General features: G+C 34.6%; 1 protein-coding gene across 5 annotated transcripts in view; it reads left to right on the top strand.

Moving 5' to 3' along the window:
• Positions 1-13012, top strand: part of YTHDC2 (YTH N6-methyladenosine RNA binding protein C2) — a 47301-nt gene extending 34289 nt beyond the window's left edge. For 4 of the 5 annotated variants that reach the window (XM_087926940.1, XM_087926941.1, XM_026720017.2 and 1 more), the window contains exons 21-31: positions 218-344; positions 1361-1566; positions 2592-2787; positions 3462-3571; positions 4570-4862; positions 6025-6087; positions 6591-6768; positions 8867-9070; positions 10291-10473; positions 10748-10850; positions 11816-13012. In XM_087926940.1, coding sequence (XP_087783066.1) covers positions 218-344; positions 1361-1566; positions 2592-2787; positions 3462-3571; positions 4570-4862; positions 6025-6087; positions 6591-6768; positions 8867-9070; positions 10291-10473; positions 10748-10828 — 1641 coding nt within the window. In that variant the 3' untranslated portion in view covers positions 10829-10850; positions 11816-13012. Of the gene's footprint in view, positions 1-217; positions 345-1360; positions 1567-2591; positions 2788-3461; positions 3572-4569; positions 4863-4958; positions 4998-6024; positions 6088-6590; positions 6769-8866; positions 9071-10290; positions 10474-10747; positions 10851-11815 lie in introns of all 5 variants that reach the window. The other variant, XM_087926942.1, reaches the window with a different exon arrangement.
• Positions 13013-15176: the final 2164 nt, after the last annotated feature.

Below are 15176 nucleotides of genomic sequence, written 5' to 3'. Positions count from 1 at the left end.
AATTGATCTTCTGTCCAAAGGGCCTGCAGAGGCAGTATAGATATTGGTTTAGGATTGTAAGTTTGAGAGATGGGAAGAAATACATTTTTTTTTTTGTAATCTGGAAAGGGATTAGGTTTGAAAAGGCCACTGCAGATGTCTCTGTCTGTCTGTCTGTCTCTCTCTCTCTCTCTCTCTCTCTGTTTTTCTAATCATTTTAAACCAACATCTTTGGCAGGCATGGCAGAAAGCACGAAGTGATGGCTGGGAAAGAGCTTTTTGTGAGAAGAACTTCCTTTCTCAGGCAACCATGGAAATAATCATAGGAATGAGAACACAGTTGCTTGGGCAGCTGAGAGCATCAGGTACAAATCTGTATATTCATAATAATAATAAATAATAACAAAAACCATCTCTTGGTTCCATATGTAGAAACCCACAACTTTCCTTACTGTGTTTGATTTGGAAAGAATAAGCTGCTGTAATTTATTCAAGCCACATTGCAGTATTCAGTATTGACACACATAGTAAATACCACATTATTACTGTAGTTTCCTAATACAAAAATAAAGGGACATCAGTTGTTATATGTAGTTTAATAGTCACATGGAAAATAATAAAAATGTAGTTATTTAAACAAATCTATGTCAGAATTTAAGGTAATTTATACAATAAAGTTAAATCATTATTGTACCTAGAATAGTATAAATTACCATATTGTTTTTATTTTGCCTATGATTCATTCTCCCCCTAATTTCAATTAGGTTTTCTGAGGGGGTGCCTACCTAGTGCTCAGAATACTGCACAAAAATATCACTCATTTCTATGTTCAAAACTAGTTTCTTCTATTCAAGTTCACGTTCCTATTCTTTATGTTATTTTAAATATTAAAATAGGGAAAATGTTTGAGGATTGGAATGAATTCCATTTTTGTGTAATTTTCTGAATCTGTTAGAAAGAAACTTTCAGAGGTTGCTTATGTTAATTGTTTTAAGGAAAAGTATTTCCAGACTGCACTTTCTGAATTTATAGCTAATTCATAAGTATCTTTAATTGGATTCTTAACGCCATTGTATAATTGCTAATGGTGAAAAAAGTATCTTATGGAAGGTTCAGAATTACATAAGTTTCTGTATCTGCCAAACTTCAACAATCTGTATTGATATTAAGATACCAAAAGATAAGTACAAATCAGCCAAATAAAGTGGAGAGCAAATTCCCAATATCTGTTTTTCAGTAGAATTCATCTGTGCTAAATGTACAATTAATATATCTTAACAACAAAGTGAGAGTTAATAAACTATCCAGGCTGACAGATAATAGTAACAAGTAATAGAGTTGGGTTTTTAAATAATTAATCAGTTATTTGTTTCTTTTTCAGGTTTTGTTAGAGCCAGAGGTGGTGGTGATATAAGGGATGTGAACACAAACTCAGAAAATTGGGCTGTAGTTAAAGGAGCCTTAGTAGCTGGAATGTATCCAAATATCGTTCATGTTGACAGAGAAAATGTAGTTTTGACTGGTCCAAAAGAGAAAAAAGTCCGTTTTCATCCTACGTCCGTTCTTAGCCAGCCCCAGTATAAAAAGGTAAGATAAAATTATTAGGGTTGCAGTCCTGGCCCATGAGAAAAAAGAATTGGAGATAGCCTTCAAAGTAGTTACTGAGGCCCCAAATAAGTGTGTCCTAGGTTTAATACTTGGCTTATTCTAATACACTTTGTGGTGCATCTTTCTCAAGTGCTTTGCACACTTTGCTATTCAGATTTTTTGGGTGGTGGTGGGAGAATCCCAGATCTATGGGCAACTCCCTCAGATATTTGGGATACCTTTTCCCATGAGGATTTCTCACATAATTTACCAGGCTTTAAAACATTTACTAAGTATGAAAAGTGAAACCTAGTTTGCTGATTGAACAACTTGTAGGGAGATTAAAGAGTTCAACTATTGATTAATTTCTGTTTAGAGGACAAGTGAAAAGATAAAGTCTTTTTAAAATTGAGCATGACTCTTTGTTGATTTCAGAGACACATTCATGTATTTTCTTAGCAGAATTAAATTGTTTGCCACTATTTTCTTCTGGGTCCTGTTTTCATCTTTCCCATTCAGTCCAGAGTTTTTTGTTTTTCTTGAAAATCTCCCACCCAAGAATTAAGCACACCTGAATCTGATTAGCCAGTGGAAGATTAAATAAAGACATACATCAGGTTATGAATTACATGAATAAACTCTGTATATAATCTTTTATACTTGGTGAATATATGTGAAATAGTGTTATGTTTCTCTACACTCATGCATATACACATATATATATTTAACATTTTTATTAACCATAGATTTGTTACATTTGATATTTAACAACATTTTTGTTGTAAGGAATTCAGTTCTAGAATACAAATAGATTGTTTGGCTTTCAGCAAACTAAAATTGATTTACATGAAATATCCTGCCTAAAATTTTAACAAAACTCTACAGCTGCTTAGATTAATAATCTGAGAACATTAACTGATCCCAATTCTTTTCTTGTTAATTTGTGCAACATAGTTTAAAGTGAATGATTTTAATTGCCTCTTTTATTATGCTGAAACAAACTACTTTGTTGGAACTGCTAACAGATTCCTCCTGCGAATGGCCAAGTAGCAGCTATTCAAGCACTTCCCACTGACTGGCTTATATATGATGAAATGACAAGAGCCCACCGAATAGCTAATATCAGGTGCTGCTCAGTTGTGACTCCAGTCACAGTGGCCCTCTTCTGTGGATCAGCTAGGTTGCCAAGTAATGCTTTACAGGAGCCTTCTTCCTTCCGAGGTAGGGTATTTGTATTCCTTTAATTTATATTTTAAAAAACCTTGAAAATTAATGTTATAATTACTGGATCAAAATGTCAACATGCATAAGGGGTTATTTTTGTTGCATCTGTTGTACAGTGTAAATCTAAACATGATTTTTAATGGGTTGGGTAAAAGAAAAATGGATGGTCAGTGATTGATGACAGGGGTGGGTGCGTAAATCACAGTATGAACAATCATAATTTTATATTTATTTATTTGTCTGAGAATGTATACATATATAGTCCTGATTTCATTTCTAATTATAAAAATTAAATATTAAATAAGATTGCAAGTATAATATTTCTATAATATTGAACTAACTTATAATAATTATACAGCTCTAAATTTCTAGTACTTTCTAACAGTATATTCTTTAAAAAGTTGTATAAGTCTCAATATATCATAATTGTTCTAGTTAAGTAAGCTAATTTGCAAAGTAAATGAATATGATTGTATATATACAGTGCATAATATACAGATTCCAGAAATGTTTCCTCTTTCCTGGAAAAACAATGGTTCCATAATTTTGTGTTTTAGGAAAATTGAATATTTACTTTTGGGAGTTCTTAGTAGAGATTAATAATTAAAATCTCAAAATTTAAATATTATTTTAAAATGACTAATACATAGGATCTTTGTTTTCTAATATAGTTGATGGTGTCCCTAACGATAGCAGTGATAGTGAAATGGAGGATCGAACAACTGCAAACTTGGCTGCTTTAAAATTAGACGAGTGGCTCAATTTCAAATTAGATCCAGAGGTAACTGATTGCTAAAAAAAACCTAATACATTCCCCCAACCATTCCCCCCCAAAAGAGAAATATTTGCTTAAAGGTTTCTAAGCTGTGGATTTCAAATATAGATTTGTGGAAGAAAAGAAATCTGTAGTATTATATTTCAGTAAATTCACGGAACTTTTATAGCATCTTGCATTTATCTGTGTAACTGTATTTGGAATTTAGTTGTTGGGAAAAAAAAAAGTAAAGTAATTTTGGAAATAAAGAGTTGAAAAATTGGAGAAGATATGAAAGGTTTGAGGATTTATTTTAAAAAAAGGATGAGGCAGAGAACATAGATATATATTTTTCCAGCACAAATATGAACTCCATAAAATTGGTTATCAGTAGTTTAAAATAATTCTTAATGAACATAACATTTTGTTGGCACACAATGTAGCAATGGCCAGTGGCATACAAAGCTTTAAAACAGAGTAGATTAAATCTTCAAGGAGATTGTCAATCAAGCTGCTTGCTCTGACTGCTAAGTGGAATTGCTGCCTTTGTCAGTATGCTCCTGGGTACCAATTCATATTAGACAATAAAAGTTCAATGTTGATGGTGTTAATATAAGGTTTCTTTTCTTTTGTATTTTGATTCTGCACAAAAGTTAAAATTCAGACCACTTACAGTTATCTTCCTGTTATCCATTTAAGGTCATGAAAGTTCAGTTTGCTTTCAGGTCTTTTGCATTGTCCCTTTTTTTGAGGATGTAATAGATTGGCTGTAGATTTGCAAATGTTCATGTTCACATATATAAAAAAGGGAAAATGCAGCAAAATATCTATTTCATGGGATAACTATGGAATGCAAAAATATAGTATGTTTATGACTCATAGATCTTATATTTGTCATTTAATTCAGTTAATAGTATTGGAGCTGTAGAAAGTTCAGTTTACATAGTTATTTGTATCTGAATTGTCAAGTTTCAAAAAAGACTCAAAGGTATGTATGCTCAAATAAAACTTGTTTTTTTAAACAGGCTGCTAGCCTCCTCTTGCAGTTAAGACAAAAATGGCATAGTTTATTTCTGCGACGTATGAGAGCTCCTTCAAAGCCATGGTCTCAAGTTGATGAAGCAACAATACGAGCAATCATTGCAGTTTTGAGCACTGAAGAACAATCTGCAGGTCTGCAGCAGCCTTCAGGAATTGGGCAAAGACCAAGACCTATGTCATCCGAAGAACTTCCCTTGGCATCTTCTTGGAGATCAAACACCAGTCGAAAAAGCTCAGGAGAATCAGAGTTTGCAGATGATGCTTTTAATACAGAAAGGTTAATAATCTCAAGTCTTACTAATGGGGAAACTCATTTTTAAGGAATCCTAGTAACAAATGGAGAAATAGTTTTCAGGTTTGTTTTTTCTTTTAGAAATGACAGGACTACTGAAACAATTCGCTGTTCAGCTAGGTGGGTCACCTCATATTATGTGTTTGTGCTTCTTTCAGGAAGACATATACCTGTTTCTTGGTGCTACATAACCTATGTCATTTGGGGAAAGTGGATTAAGGCATCTGGTTGCTGTTTACTCTTCCGAAAAAATGCATAATTCTGCAGTTGAATGAGATAGATGGATAGGTGGATAGATAGATGGATGGATGGGCGGATGAATGGCCACTTCACTACTACCTAAAACTGTTTCTTTTATTGCTTTGTTTTCATTAATTAAAACATTGACAACCTGCTAAAGTGCAGTTTAGTTTTATTAGAATATCAAATAATTATTTTCCAAACAGTTTAAAAACAAATATATTATATGGGAAGATTCTGCTAGTTCTCTGATTGTGGAAAGTCAGTATGTAAATAGATACATTTGCATACAAGTATATATAAAAGATCTCTCACTGTATAGTTTTACTGTGAGTCCTCTGTGTGTGTATGTGTATAAACTTACAAAACATAAGCTTTAACACAAAGCCAGATACTAGATAAACTCTTTAACTTCAAAATCAAATACATAGGAAATAGGAGGATACTTTATGAAAGATGTGAGTATAATATGAACTTGGTTATAACATCTTTCAAAACTATTCTCCAATTATTTCTGCTAAAAATCCTAGGGTACATTTGACAGTGATTGAGCTTCAGGTCTTCTAAGTATTGTGGTTTTGTGGCACTGATGAAAATGTGCCTTCTCTGTCCAAAGGGCAAGTCAAATGGCAACCCCCAAAGATAAGCCTGGTGCCCACTCCTGGGATTCTAGAGTACCCTCTATTACCAGGTCTGGGAATAGCATATTTGGGGAGCCCTGCCATGCTTTTGTTGTTAACTGTTGTTTTTAGTCCGTGCTTCCATGTCTTGTTTCATGCTTTTAACCTTCAATTGTGTATTTGAATATTGTAAGCTGCCCAAAATCTTTTTTGGAGTCAGCAGTCATAATGATGACAATCATGATAATCTCTGAAATATACTTAATTCTTTACTTTTTCTCTTTCAGAAATACTCCCAAAGCAACATTAAGCTATGATATAAACAAAGAGCAAAACAATACAATATTAAGGTATTGTATCTCTTATAGCACTTCTTTTAAACCTTACATTTGTAGTAGCATTAGTATTGTTATTTTTCCAGGAAATTAAGGTAACTTTGCAGGAAGCCCAAGGATACCTTTAGGATACCTCAGATTATGGCTCTGATGATATTAGGTATCAGTAAGTATTACATAAATTTCTTCCCATTCCCAAATCTTAAACCTAGCTTCATAATAACAAATCCCAGAAATACCTTGAAAACAGTTAAGTATTTCTATGCTTCTGAGCTATTTACCTAACACCAGGTACGTTTATGCCTGCTTCTGAGCTATTTACCTAAAACCAGGTATGGTTATGGTAATTTGTGGCATATACACATTGTATACTACAATGAGGAGATTGTCTTGTATAAGTGCATATGAAATGTGCATCCTGCAGAAATCCTTTTAAAACAACAGTAAAGCTTCAGTATGTCTGGTTAGAACCACAGTTTTAATTTTATTAAACACTACATTCCGCTTTTCATTTACAGAGTCTTAATGAAATCTACCTCTCCAGCATTTCACCAACCACTGAAATACAAAGAAAGGGGTGTTGTGCATTCCAAACGAAGTACAGATGACAGGGCAGACCAAACATCTGTGAAATCTACAGATAGTATCAGTTATCCCAGTCCCTGTGCCAGTCCTTCTCCTCCATCATCTGGGAAAGTATATAGTACTTTGAAATCCTACTAAAAAATAATGCAAACTGAAGGATATTGGCTAAAATTAAACATTAACCTAAATTAAGTCTACAGAGATGATTAAAACTTGTGAACCCTTTTAAATTTTCAATATTTCTGCATGTATGGCTTAATACATATTATAATGTACATAACATACTTATTCTAATGTGCATACAAGTCCTAAAATAATATAAAGAAGAGCCAGTAACAAATGAGTGAAAGACATACAGTAGATGTTCATTTATTTATTGGGGGAAATGATTTAAACCTACATGTTTCTATGTAGCAAATGTGAACCTTCATTTTTTTCAATGATGCATACCCCTTGGGCAAGCAATCATTGCAATTAAATGTTTTCTAAAACTATTGATCAGTCCTGCACATCAGCTCTGAGAAATTTTACTCAAGGATGTAATTTTTCTCAATGAATGGATGAACAAGTATGATGTTTTTTATTCATTTGTTTCACTGGGTTTTCTTTATCTAGTTTTAGATCATTTTATCAGAAATACTAAAAATCCAAAAGGATTCACAAACTTTTAACTATTACTGTATGTTATTGTGAATATACTGTGGTTTTCAAATATTTTATGTTAGCATTCCAGCAGGTACTTTATCAAGAAACCTGAGTCATAACTTCAGAAATATATATTTTCCTCTAAAAAACATTTACAAGTTTATAAGACTTTTATTATCTTTTTATAATAATAGTGGTAACAAGGTAGCAGTGAAGAAAGGCTTCAGTTCTGTTTGTCTGTGTGTGTGTGTGTGTGTGTGTGTGTGTGTGGATCTTTGGTTATTCGGGTTTTCTCCCATGTAAAATTTGAAGTTACTTAAAAACTCGAATAACCAAAGATCCACATACAACCCCAGAAAACAAATATATATGAAACTCACAGAACTCTGTTAGCCTCTTTCTAAGCAAGTTTGAGCTGAAATTTGTCTGTGTTCTGAAGTACTCCAAGGCTCTAGTTGCACAACTAGAACCATACCTACCAGCTTTCCCCCCTGTCTATTCAAGTGCTACTCTACAACTTTGTTTGTTGATCTAGCATGGAGAAAATTGTTTGCCATGGTGGGCGGCAACTACCATCTTCAGTTGTTGGGAAAGCAATAAATTCCAGGGAGGTATTAACTCAAGAGTTTTTCAAACCTGTCAACTTTAACCATGCTGGCTGTGGAATTTGGGGCTGGTGGTGGTTTGAAGTCCACAAGTTGACACGTTTGAAAAACATGGAGTTAGCTGAAGGAACAGTAGTGTGTATAAAGGAGACAAATTGGATGGACAAGTAAAAAAAGAGGATTGAAACAGCCATGCAAGCAGAAAGGCTACAGTAGGCTTGGGAAGTGCAGTCAACTAGGGACTTGCCGGACTTGTCTTGTATCCTACTTAGACACTTCCACATTGCACTGATGGAATATGGACATCTTGTTATAAAGTATGAGAAATGTGAGTGCTGAAAATATTTTCTGATGATTAATATTACTGGATATTTTTAAATTATTTTATGCAATATACCTAGCCTTTTAACCATAATGAAATAAAGCTACACCCTCCTACTAAAGCTTTAATGTAGGTATAACGCATTCAAGAAAATCAATGTCTTAGCAAGTATTAGGCTAAAATGAAATGCTTAGTGAAGTGGAATAGTGACTTAATTGTGTAATCCATTCCACATTTCTGGCTATTGTGATTTTTGTATTTTCCCAAGAGGCAAAATACTAATTTGTTCAGGAATCAAGAGCAGTCTTTCATCTCATTTAATTATGAAACCATTGCTATAGTTTGACTGTAAATGTTTAAAACTGATAAGATCAAATAAAACCTATTTCCAGATCTACATATTATTTTGGAAGTTTAATGACAAGCCATAGCAGAAGAACCAAAATTTACTGATTCTACTGCAATTATACTGAAGTTTATTTGATTTTGTACTTAATTTGTAGCATATAGCATTCATACAGGGTTCTCATTCTTTTGGTTGACAGCTCTTAAATTACATGGTACAAAAAAGTTCTTAAGGTTTTTACAAACCTTAATCATATATCCCAAGCACTATAAAATAAAACTTTTTTTGCAGGGTTCCAAATCTCCTTCTCCAAGGCCAAATATGCCAATTCGGTACTTTATTATGAAAAGCAGCAATTTAAGGAATCTTGAGATTTCACAACAGAAGGGGATTTGGTCTACAACTCCAAGTAATGAGAGAAAACTGAATCGTGCTTTTTGGGAAAGTAGTGTTGTTTACTTGGTATTTTCTGTTCAGGGATCAGGACATTTTCAGGTAAAACTTTCCAAACTGACAAATTGACTATTGACAATTCACTGCATATTACTTACATGTAAACATTTGTCAAGTAATTGACTTCTTAGTTTAATTTACTATTATTTCAATGCGGGCTGATCATTTCAGAAAAATGTGATTTTGTGATATATAGATATTTCTCACTTAAAGACAGCAGTTGGAACAAGAATTTCCATCTTTAAGTAACGTAGTAAAGTACAATGTCATATGACTGTGCTATTTAGCAACAGAGGTTCTGGCAGTACGGTTGCTGTCATTAAGTGAATCATCATGATCAATAAAAGTAAGGATGTCAAGTAGTTGCTGTTTGCCAACTTCTGCTGGCCTCCACATTGATTTTGCTTGCAGGGAGTCATCAAAGAAAATTGCAGGTGGCAATTGTGTGATCATGGGATGCTGTGATGGCCATAAGAATAAGGAGTGGTTGCAACTACCACTTGTTCAGTGCCTTCTTAAGTTTGAATGGTCCTTGAACAAATAGTTATTAAACAAGAACCACCGATACTCCCTGCAGATGCAAAGTAACATTTGTAGATTTTATAAAATATGCAGTAAGATTTTCATATAAAATCTGATCAGACACAAGGTTTTCCTTCACACACACACACACACACACACACACACACACACACACACTCACATTTTTGTGAACATTCTCATTTCGTTTTTATGAATGCTTGAATTAAATCTTAATCGAATTAAAATATTTTTCATCACTAGTATAACATTGTGGTTAACATGAGTTGTGATTTTATCACAACTTCATTTTATAGAAATACATCTATTTTGGGAGGGAGGGGATTGTTTTTCCAAATAAATGCTCACATATAAGGATGAAGGCTGAGAACCAATGCATGATTTGATTAAATGGTGTGTAATGTCAAGGCAAAGCAATCCTAGTATATTGCCTGGATTATGCTGCTAAACTACTTCACTCTACTGGCTCCCAACAAGCAAAGTAAATGTGGGAAGCCAGATTTGCTTAACAAATACAGTGACTCCTTTAATGACCACAGCAAAAAAATATTGTAAAATCAGGCACAACTCTTAACAGCATGGTTTAGTGACAGACATTCCAGTCCTAATTGTGATTATAAGCCAAATATTACCTAAAACTTAGAAGAGATGGTTTTAACACAGAGATGAAAATTAATACCTATGTTTTAGTTAGGTTTTTAATCTCACTAAAATTTCCACAGGGCTTTGCTCGAATGTCTTCTGAGATAGGTCGTGAGAAAAGTCAGGACTGGGGTTCAACTGGTTTAGGGGGAGTGTTCAAGGTGGAATGGATTCGGAAGGAAAGTCTCCCTTTTCAATTTGCTCATCATCTGCTTAATCCTTGGAATGACAATAAGAAAGTACAGATAAGCCGAGATGGCCAGGTATGCTAATTTTTACAATAGAATACCATTTTCTTGCTTCTTTTAGTCTTTATTGTCAAGAATGTCTTGATACTGGTAGCTTTTTTAAAGCAATAAACGGGAGTCTTTTGCACCTGGAAGTATTTCTGGAAAAAACACTTGTTTTCATAATTATTAAAATGATACTGAATATCATTGCCTTAATTCTGCTTACTTTTATAAAGTGGTTTGCTGTTTTATAAGCCAGAATTTAAATTTTAGCAATCTCAAAGCCTTTTTTTCTTCTTTCACTTAGGAACTGGAACCTCAGGTTGGTGAACAGTTATTACAACTATGGGACCGTATTCCTCTAGGGGAGAGAAACACAGCAGACTGAAAATAAAAGGGCACATTTTGAGGTAGGTTGAAGTCCCAGCAGAGGCAGATAAAAGCTCACTAGTGCCCTAAGCACTTACAAATCTTGGTGCCCCCCTCTTTTGTACATACTGTAGAAATGAAGCCATGTTCTCAACTTTGTGGTACCCCCTTGGGCCTGGTGCTCTAAGCACATGCTTAGTCTGCTTAATGGTTAATACACCACTGAGTCCCAGGTTGATATGACAAATGAAGGTGTTGAGATTTTCTTCTTTTACTGATTCACCTCAAGGCATTTAGATGAAAGTTTGACTTGGGAGAAAATAGCTGCAATCAACACATAGTTAAGACAATGTTCAATGGCTTATATCCATGATAGTGAACCTGTGACATGCGTGTCAGAAGTGACATGCAGAGCCATCTCTGCCGGCATGCGAGAGGTTGCCCAGAAGAGCCCCACTGCTCAAGAGCGCGTGCCACCTCCCAACAGCTTATTGTCGGGTATCTGGCACGCATGCGTGGGGGGGTGGGGGCACACAGGAGGCACGCATGTGAAGAGACGCACGGGGCTGTCACATGCACAGAGAGGCATGCGCAGGGGGATCGTATATGCGCAGAGGTGCGCAGCATGTGCGATGGGTTGTGCGTACATGTGCAGGGGGCATGGGGGGGCCCAGCACGCATTGCCTTCTGGGTGCTGGCAAATGAGCCAAAAAAGGTTAGCCACCACTGGCCTATATACATGGCATTATACTTAAAGCCAGAAGAGGGAGAAGCAGAGCATATGCTTATGGTAATAACAGCAGAAGGGGGAGGGGGGCGAAGACTAATGTGGAAATGTATCTATTAGATATTGCCACACTTACTTTTACCTGAAGACACTCTCCCGGAACATCCTAATTTTGTACTGCAGATCTTTGCAAAACAATTGAGAACATGTCATGATCATTACCAGAAGGTTATTGCAAAAGTAATAATTAAATTTTAATTTCATCCTTCTCTTCCACAGTTGCACCTCGCGTGAAAGGAAATTAAAATCATCAGTGCTCATACAGAAAAGAAATACCATAATGAATAAGATTGAAGGAAACTAGGGGCATTTTTCAAACACAGACTGAACTAAAGGGGCTGATGTTAACTTCCACTAAGAAATTTGTTCTTCATCTTGGACGTTCTACTGTTTGCACATTCAAATCAGATAAGCTTCTGGTGAACTGTGAACAATGTTGTAATTATATTTAATATATCTTTGGAGAAATAGATATGTCTACCATGCATAAGTTTTCAATAAGGTCCTGTTTAGAAATGCTCAAGGGAAAAGTAAGCAGCATGGAAAGTTAAAGGTCTGGAATAATTGTGGTAAATATACGGATGAGCGCTTCTTCTCTATTTAAACTTGAATCAAACTATTTAGAACTGTGTGTATCTTAAAGGTCCTTTAAGTTGATTTCAGGGCGTTTAGTTTACATTCTGTCTAGTATGAGCTCATGAAAAAAGTGTTAGATATTTTTGTAAATTCTTGTAGTAGTTGGACCAGAAATAATTTCTTCAGCATCAAAGAAAAGGACACTTGAGAAAAACCATTGTAACAGTCTCAATTACATTTTTTCTCTCTCCTTCCTTTTAAAACTTTTCTTTTGTGTACTTCTAATTTTTCTTTTTCTTTCTGTGGTTCTTACGTTTTTATGTACTCAATACCTTACTCCTTACTTAATTCTTTATCTGATTTACTGCATTTTATTTTTAGAGTGATATTGGCCACTACAACTTGTAGTTTCTTTATCTAGTGTTTAGAGAAGTGGTGGGTCAGTTGAACAAGAGGAAAGAAAAAATGTCATGCTAAAGAGGTGATACCTGAGTACTTCTAAGCTATGTTTGACTACAGTTAAAGAGCCATTAATGTCATGCTGTAAACTAATAATGATAAAAGAATGACAATTCTTGTCCAAAACCACTACATGAAAGAAGAACTTATAATAGGCTTCATCCACAGCAGATTTGTTGCTTTTTCATTCTAATGTTACTTTTTAAATATATATTTATCTATAGTGTGATTATTTGTAATTTTTACACATTCATTTAGTATTCTCTTGTTAATGAATTGTAAATCATTATAACAATTGTAAATCTATTGCGAATCAATATTTTAAGAAGTTTTAAGTTGAAAATAAGATGTCTTAGAATAAATGTTTGTTTTAGTCTTGTGGTTTGGAGTAATTTGTATATCAGGTTTCCAAGTGATGAAACCCATTTAGAAAAAGAAAAATGTAAAATCCATCTTCCAAAACTAATTTCTTTTATTTAGGTAATCATCAAATTGGCAAAGTCTGTTGTAATTCTGGATCTGACACAAACCACATAATATTGTAAATCAGAAACGCCCCATAAAAGTCACATTCCCCAATAAAAAGAAATCAGCATTGCCCAGTGTCTTCAAATTCCACCTCGAGGTCTCAGCAGGGACAGCTTCCGTTCCCATGGGAAAGAAAGCCACCTAGCCAAAACAATCCTCACTATCTAACCACCTCCCACCTTAAGAATGTGGCGAGCCCGAAACCCTCCCCCCTTAACACTAGCAAAGAGAAAGAAAGAAAGAAAGAAAAGGAATATATGATTAAAATATAGAGCTAAATAAAATGGCTACATATATGTCAATTTTGGGCTCGACTATTGCCAAAAATGCATCAAACGATATATTGAAGAGTATTGACCTGCAAATCTCTCTTCATTTGTTGATTGTTAAACTACATTCAAAATCTGTGTACAACAACAGAATCTTGAAAGCCAATAATTTTGTCTCTATATCATTCTATACTAGACAAAAACAAAGTAGGGTTATTTTGAGATTTTTTTTCTCACACTTCCTCTAGCCTCTGGATTCTATGACATCTCTTGGATGACATTGGGGAAGATATGAGTGAACCTCTCTTGGTTCACTCATATCTTCCCCACTGTCAGCTCTAAATTTCTTTAAAGTCTCTGTCCTTGTCCAGTTTCCTCCTGCATGTAAATCATAACATTTGTATAGGTTATATCACTTTTTCCCCTGAAAAGTGTGCCTTTTCTGCCAAATTGCTTTGGTTCGGGTTCACCTTGCCCACCAATAGGTTGGCAGCAAGGTGGAATATATATCGACAAAAAATACACAGGTCATCAGCTTTGATGCAAGGAGGATGTGTTGATGTGTTCTATATCTCTTTTGTTGATTGACAAAGCAAAAGTTATCTAAAAATGAAATATCATATTACATTTTCCACAAGATGATCCTCCCATTTTAAAGGTAAATTATTGAGGTAAATAGTTGTACTTTTAAGTATATTCAGGAATAGCATTGAACCATACTTGGTCATCTTTTGGTAAGCACAGTTCCATGCGTCTCATTGTGTAGAGGAAAGTAAAAGAAAATTCAGTAAGCTTATCAAATTTCCAATTACTAAGAAATATGAAGGCAGCAATAGAAACAAATTACATGCAGAGTTTGAATCTGATTATCATCTGCATTGACTGAACAGGGTACATATCTATGGAAGACTAAAATCAGTTCATTAGAATGACCAATTACATTTCTATTCACTCTGCAACATCTCACAGGGAATTAATTTGTCTATTTGGCCTAGATATAACAAGCATTTTTTATTATAATTTAGGATTGGCTAGGATTGCCTTCCATTACCTTCCTTTGCGTAGAAAATGGTGTTTAAATTGGTCAAGTTGTTAGAAATTATAGGAATGAGAGACTACTAACCTTAGCAATCATGTTTACTTCCCATAACCTAAAGCCATACTGCATCTGTTCGTTAGAAATCACATAGGAAACCACTCTGTCTTGGATTCTTTCAGTGCTTCAAACACTGGAATAAAACAACATTGTATAAAAGGCACATGCAATTTGTACTCCTGGCCACTAAATGGCACATTGAAACAGTTAAGTCAAAGAATATTTGATATAGAAAAAATTGCCATGGACAGGTTAGAAACAATCTCTCTTAAAAAAACTGTTGTTTTCATATCGGTTTGCTTCTCAGAAAATACAGAATTTGTTTAAATTGCAGTGCTAAATCTGAGTTTTGTTTTGGGCAGTTGTGACATGATCTAAGAGTCAGAGTTACTAACATATGTCTGATGATTCCCTAGTTGGCATAAAGTTCTGTAATGCCATCACTTCCCAGAGGCAGTACCAGACCTCTAATGGAACTGTTTGGTTTCCTGATAATGTTTGTGGAATTTCCAAAGCTGATGGTAGGTTTTAACTATTGACTGGAATAAGATGACAATAACCTTGGATAAAATTGCACTTGAATGGCCCTCTCAGCTTGCTGATACAGGATGGCTTCTTGGTTCATTTGAGAAGCTCTGGAAATGAAACAAAG

Source organism: Pseudonaja textilis, chromosome 2, assembly GCF_049901715.1.
Source record: "Pseudonaja textilis isolate UNSWEBS1 chromosome 2, rPseTex1.2, whole genome shotgun sequence".
Taxonomy (NCBI): domain Eukaryota; kingdom Metazoa; phylum Chordata; class Lepidosauria; order Squamata; family Elapidae; genus Pseudonaja; species Pseudonaja textilis.
This window is presented reverse-complemented; position numbering and strand designations above follow the sequence as displayed.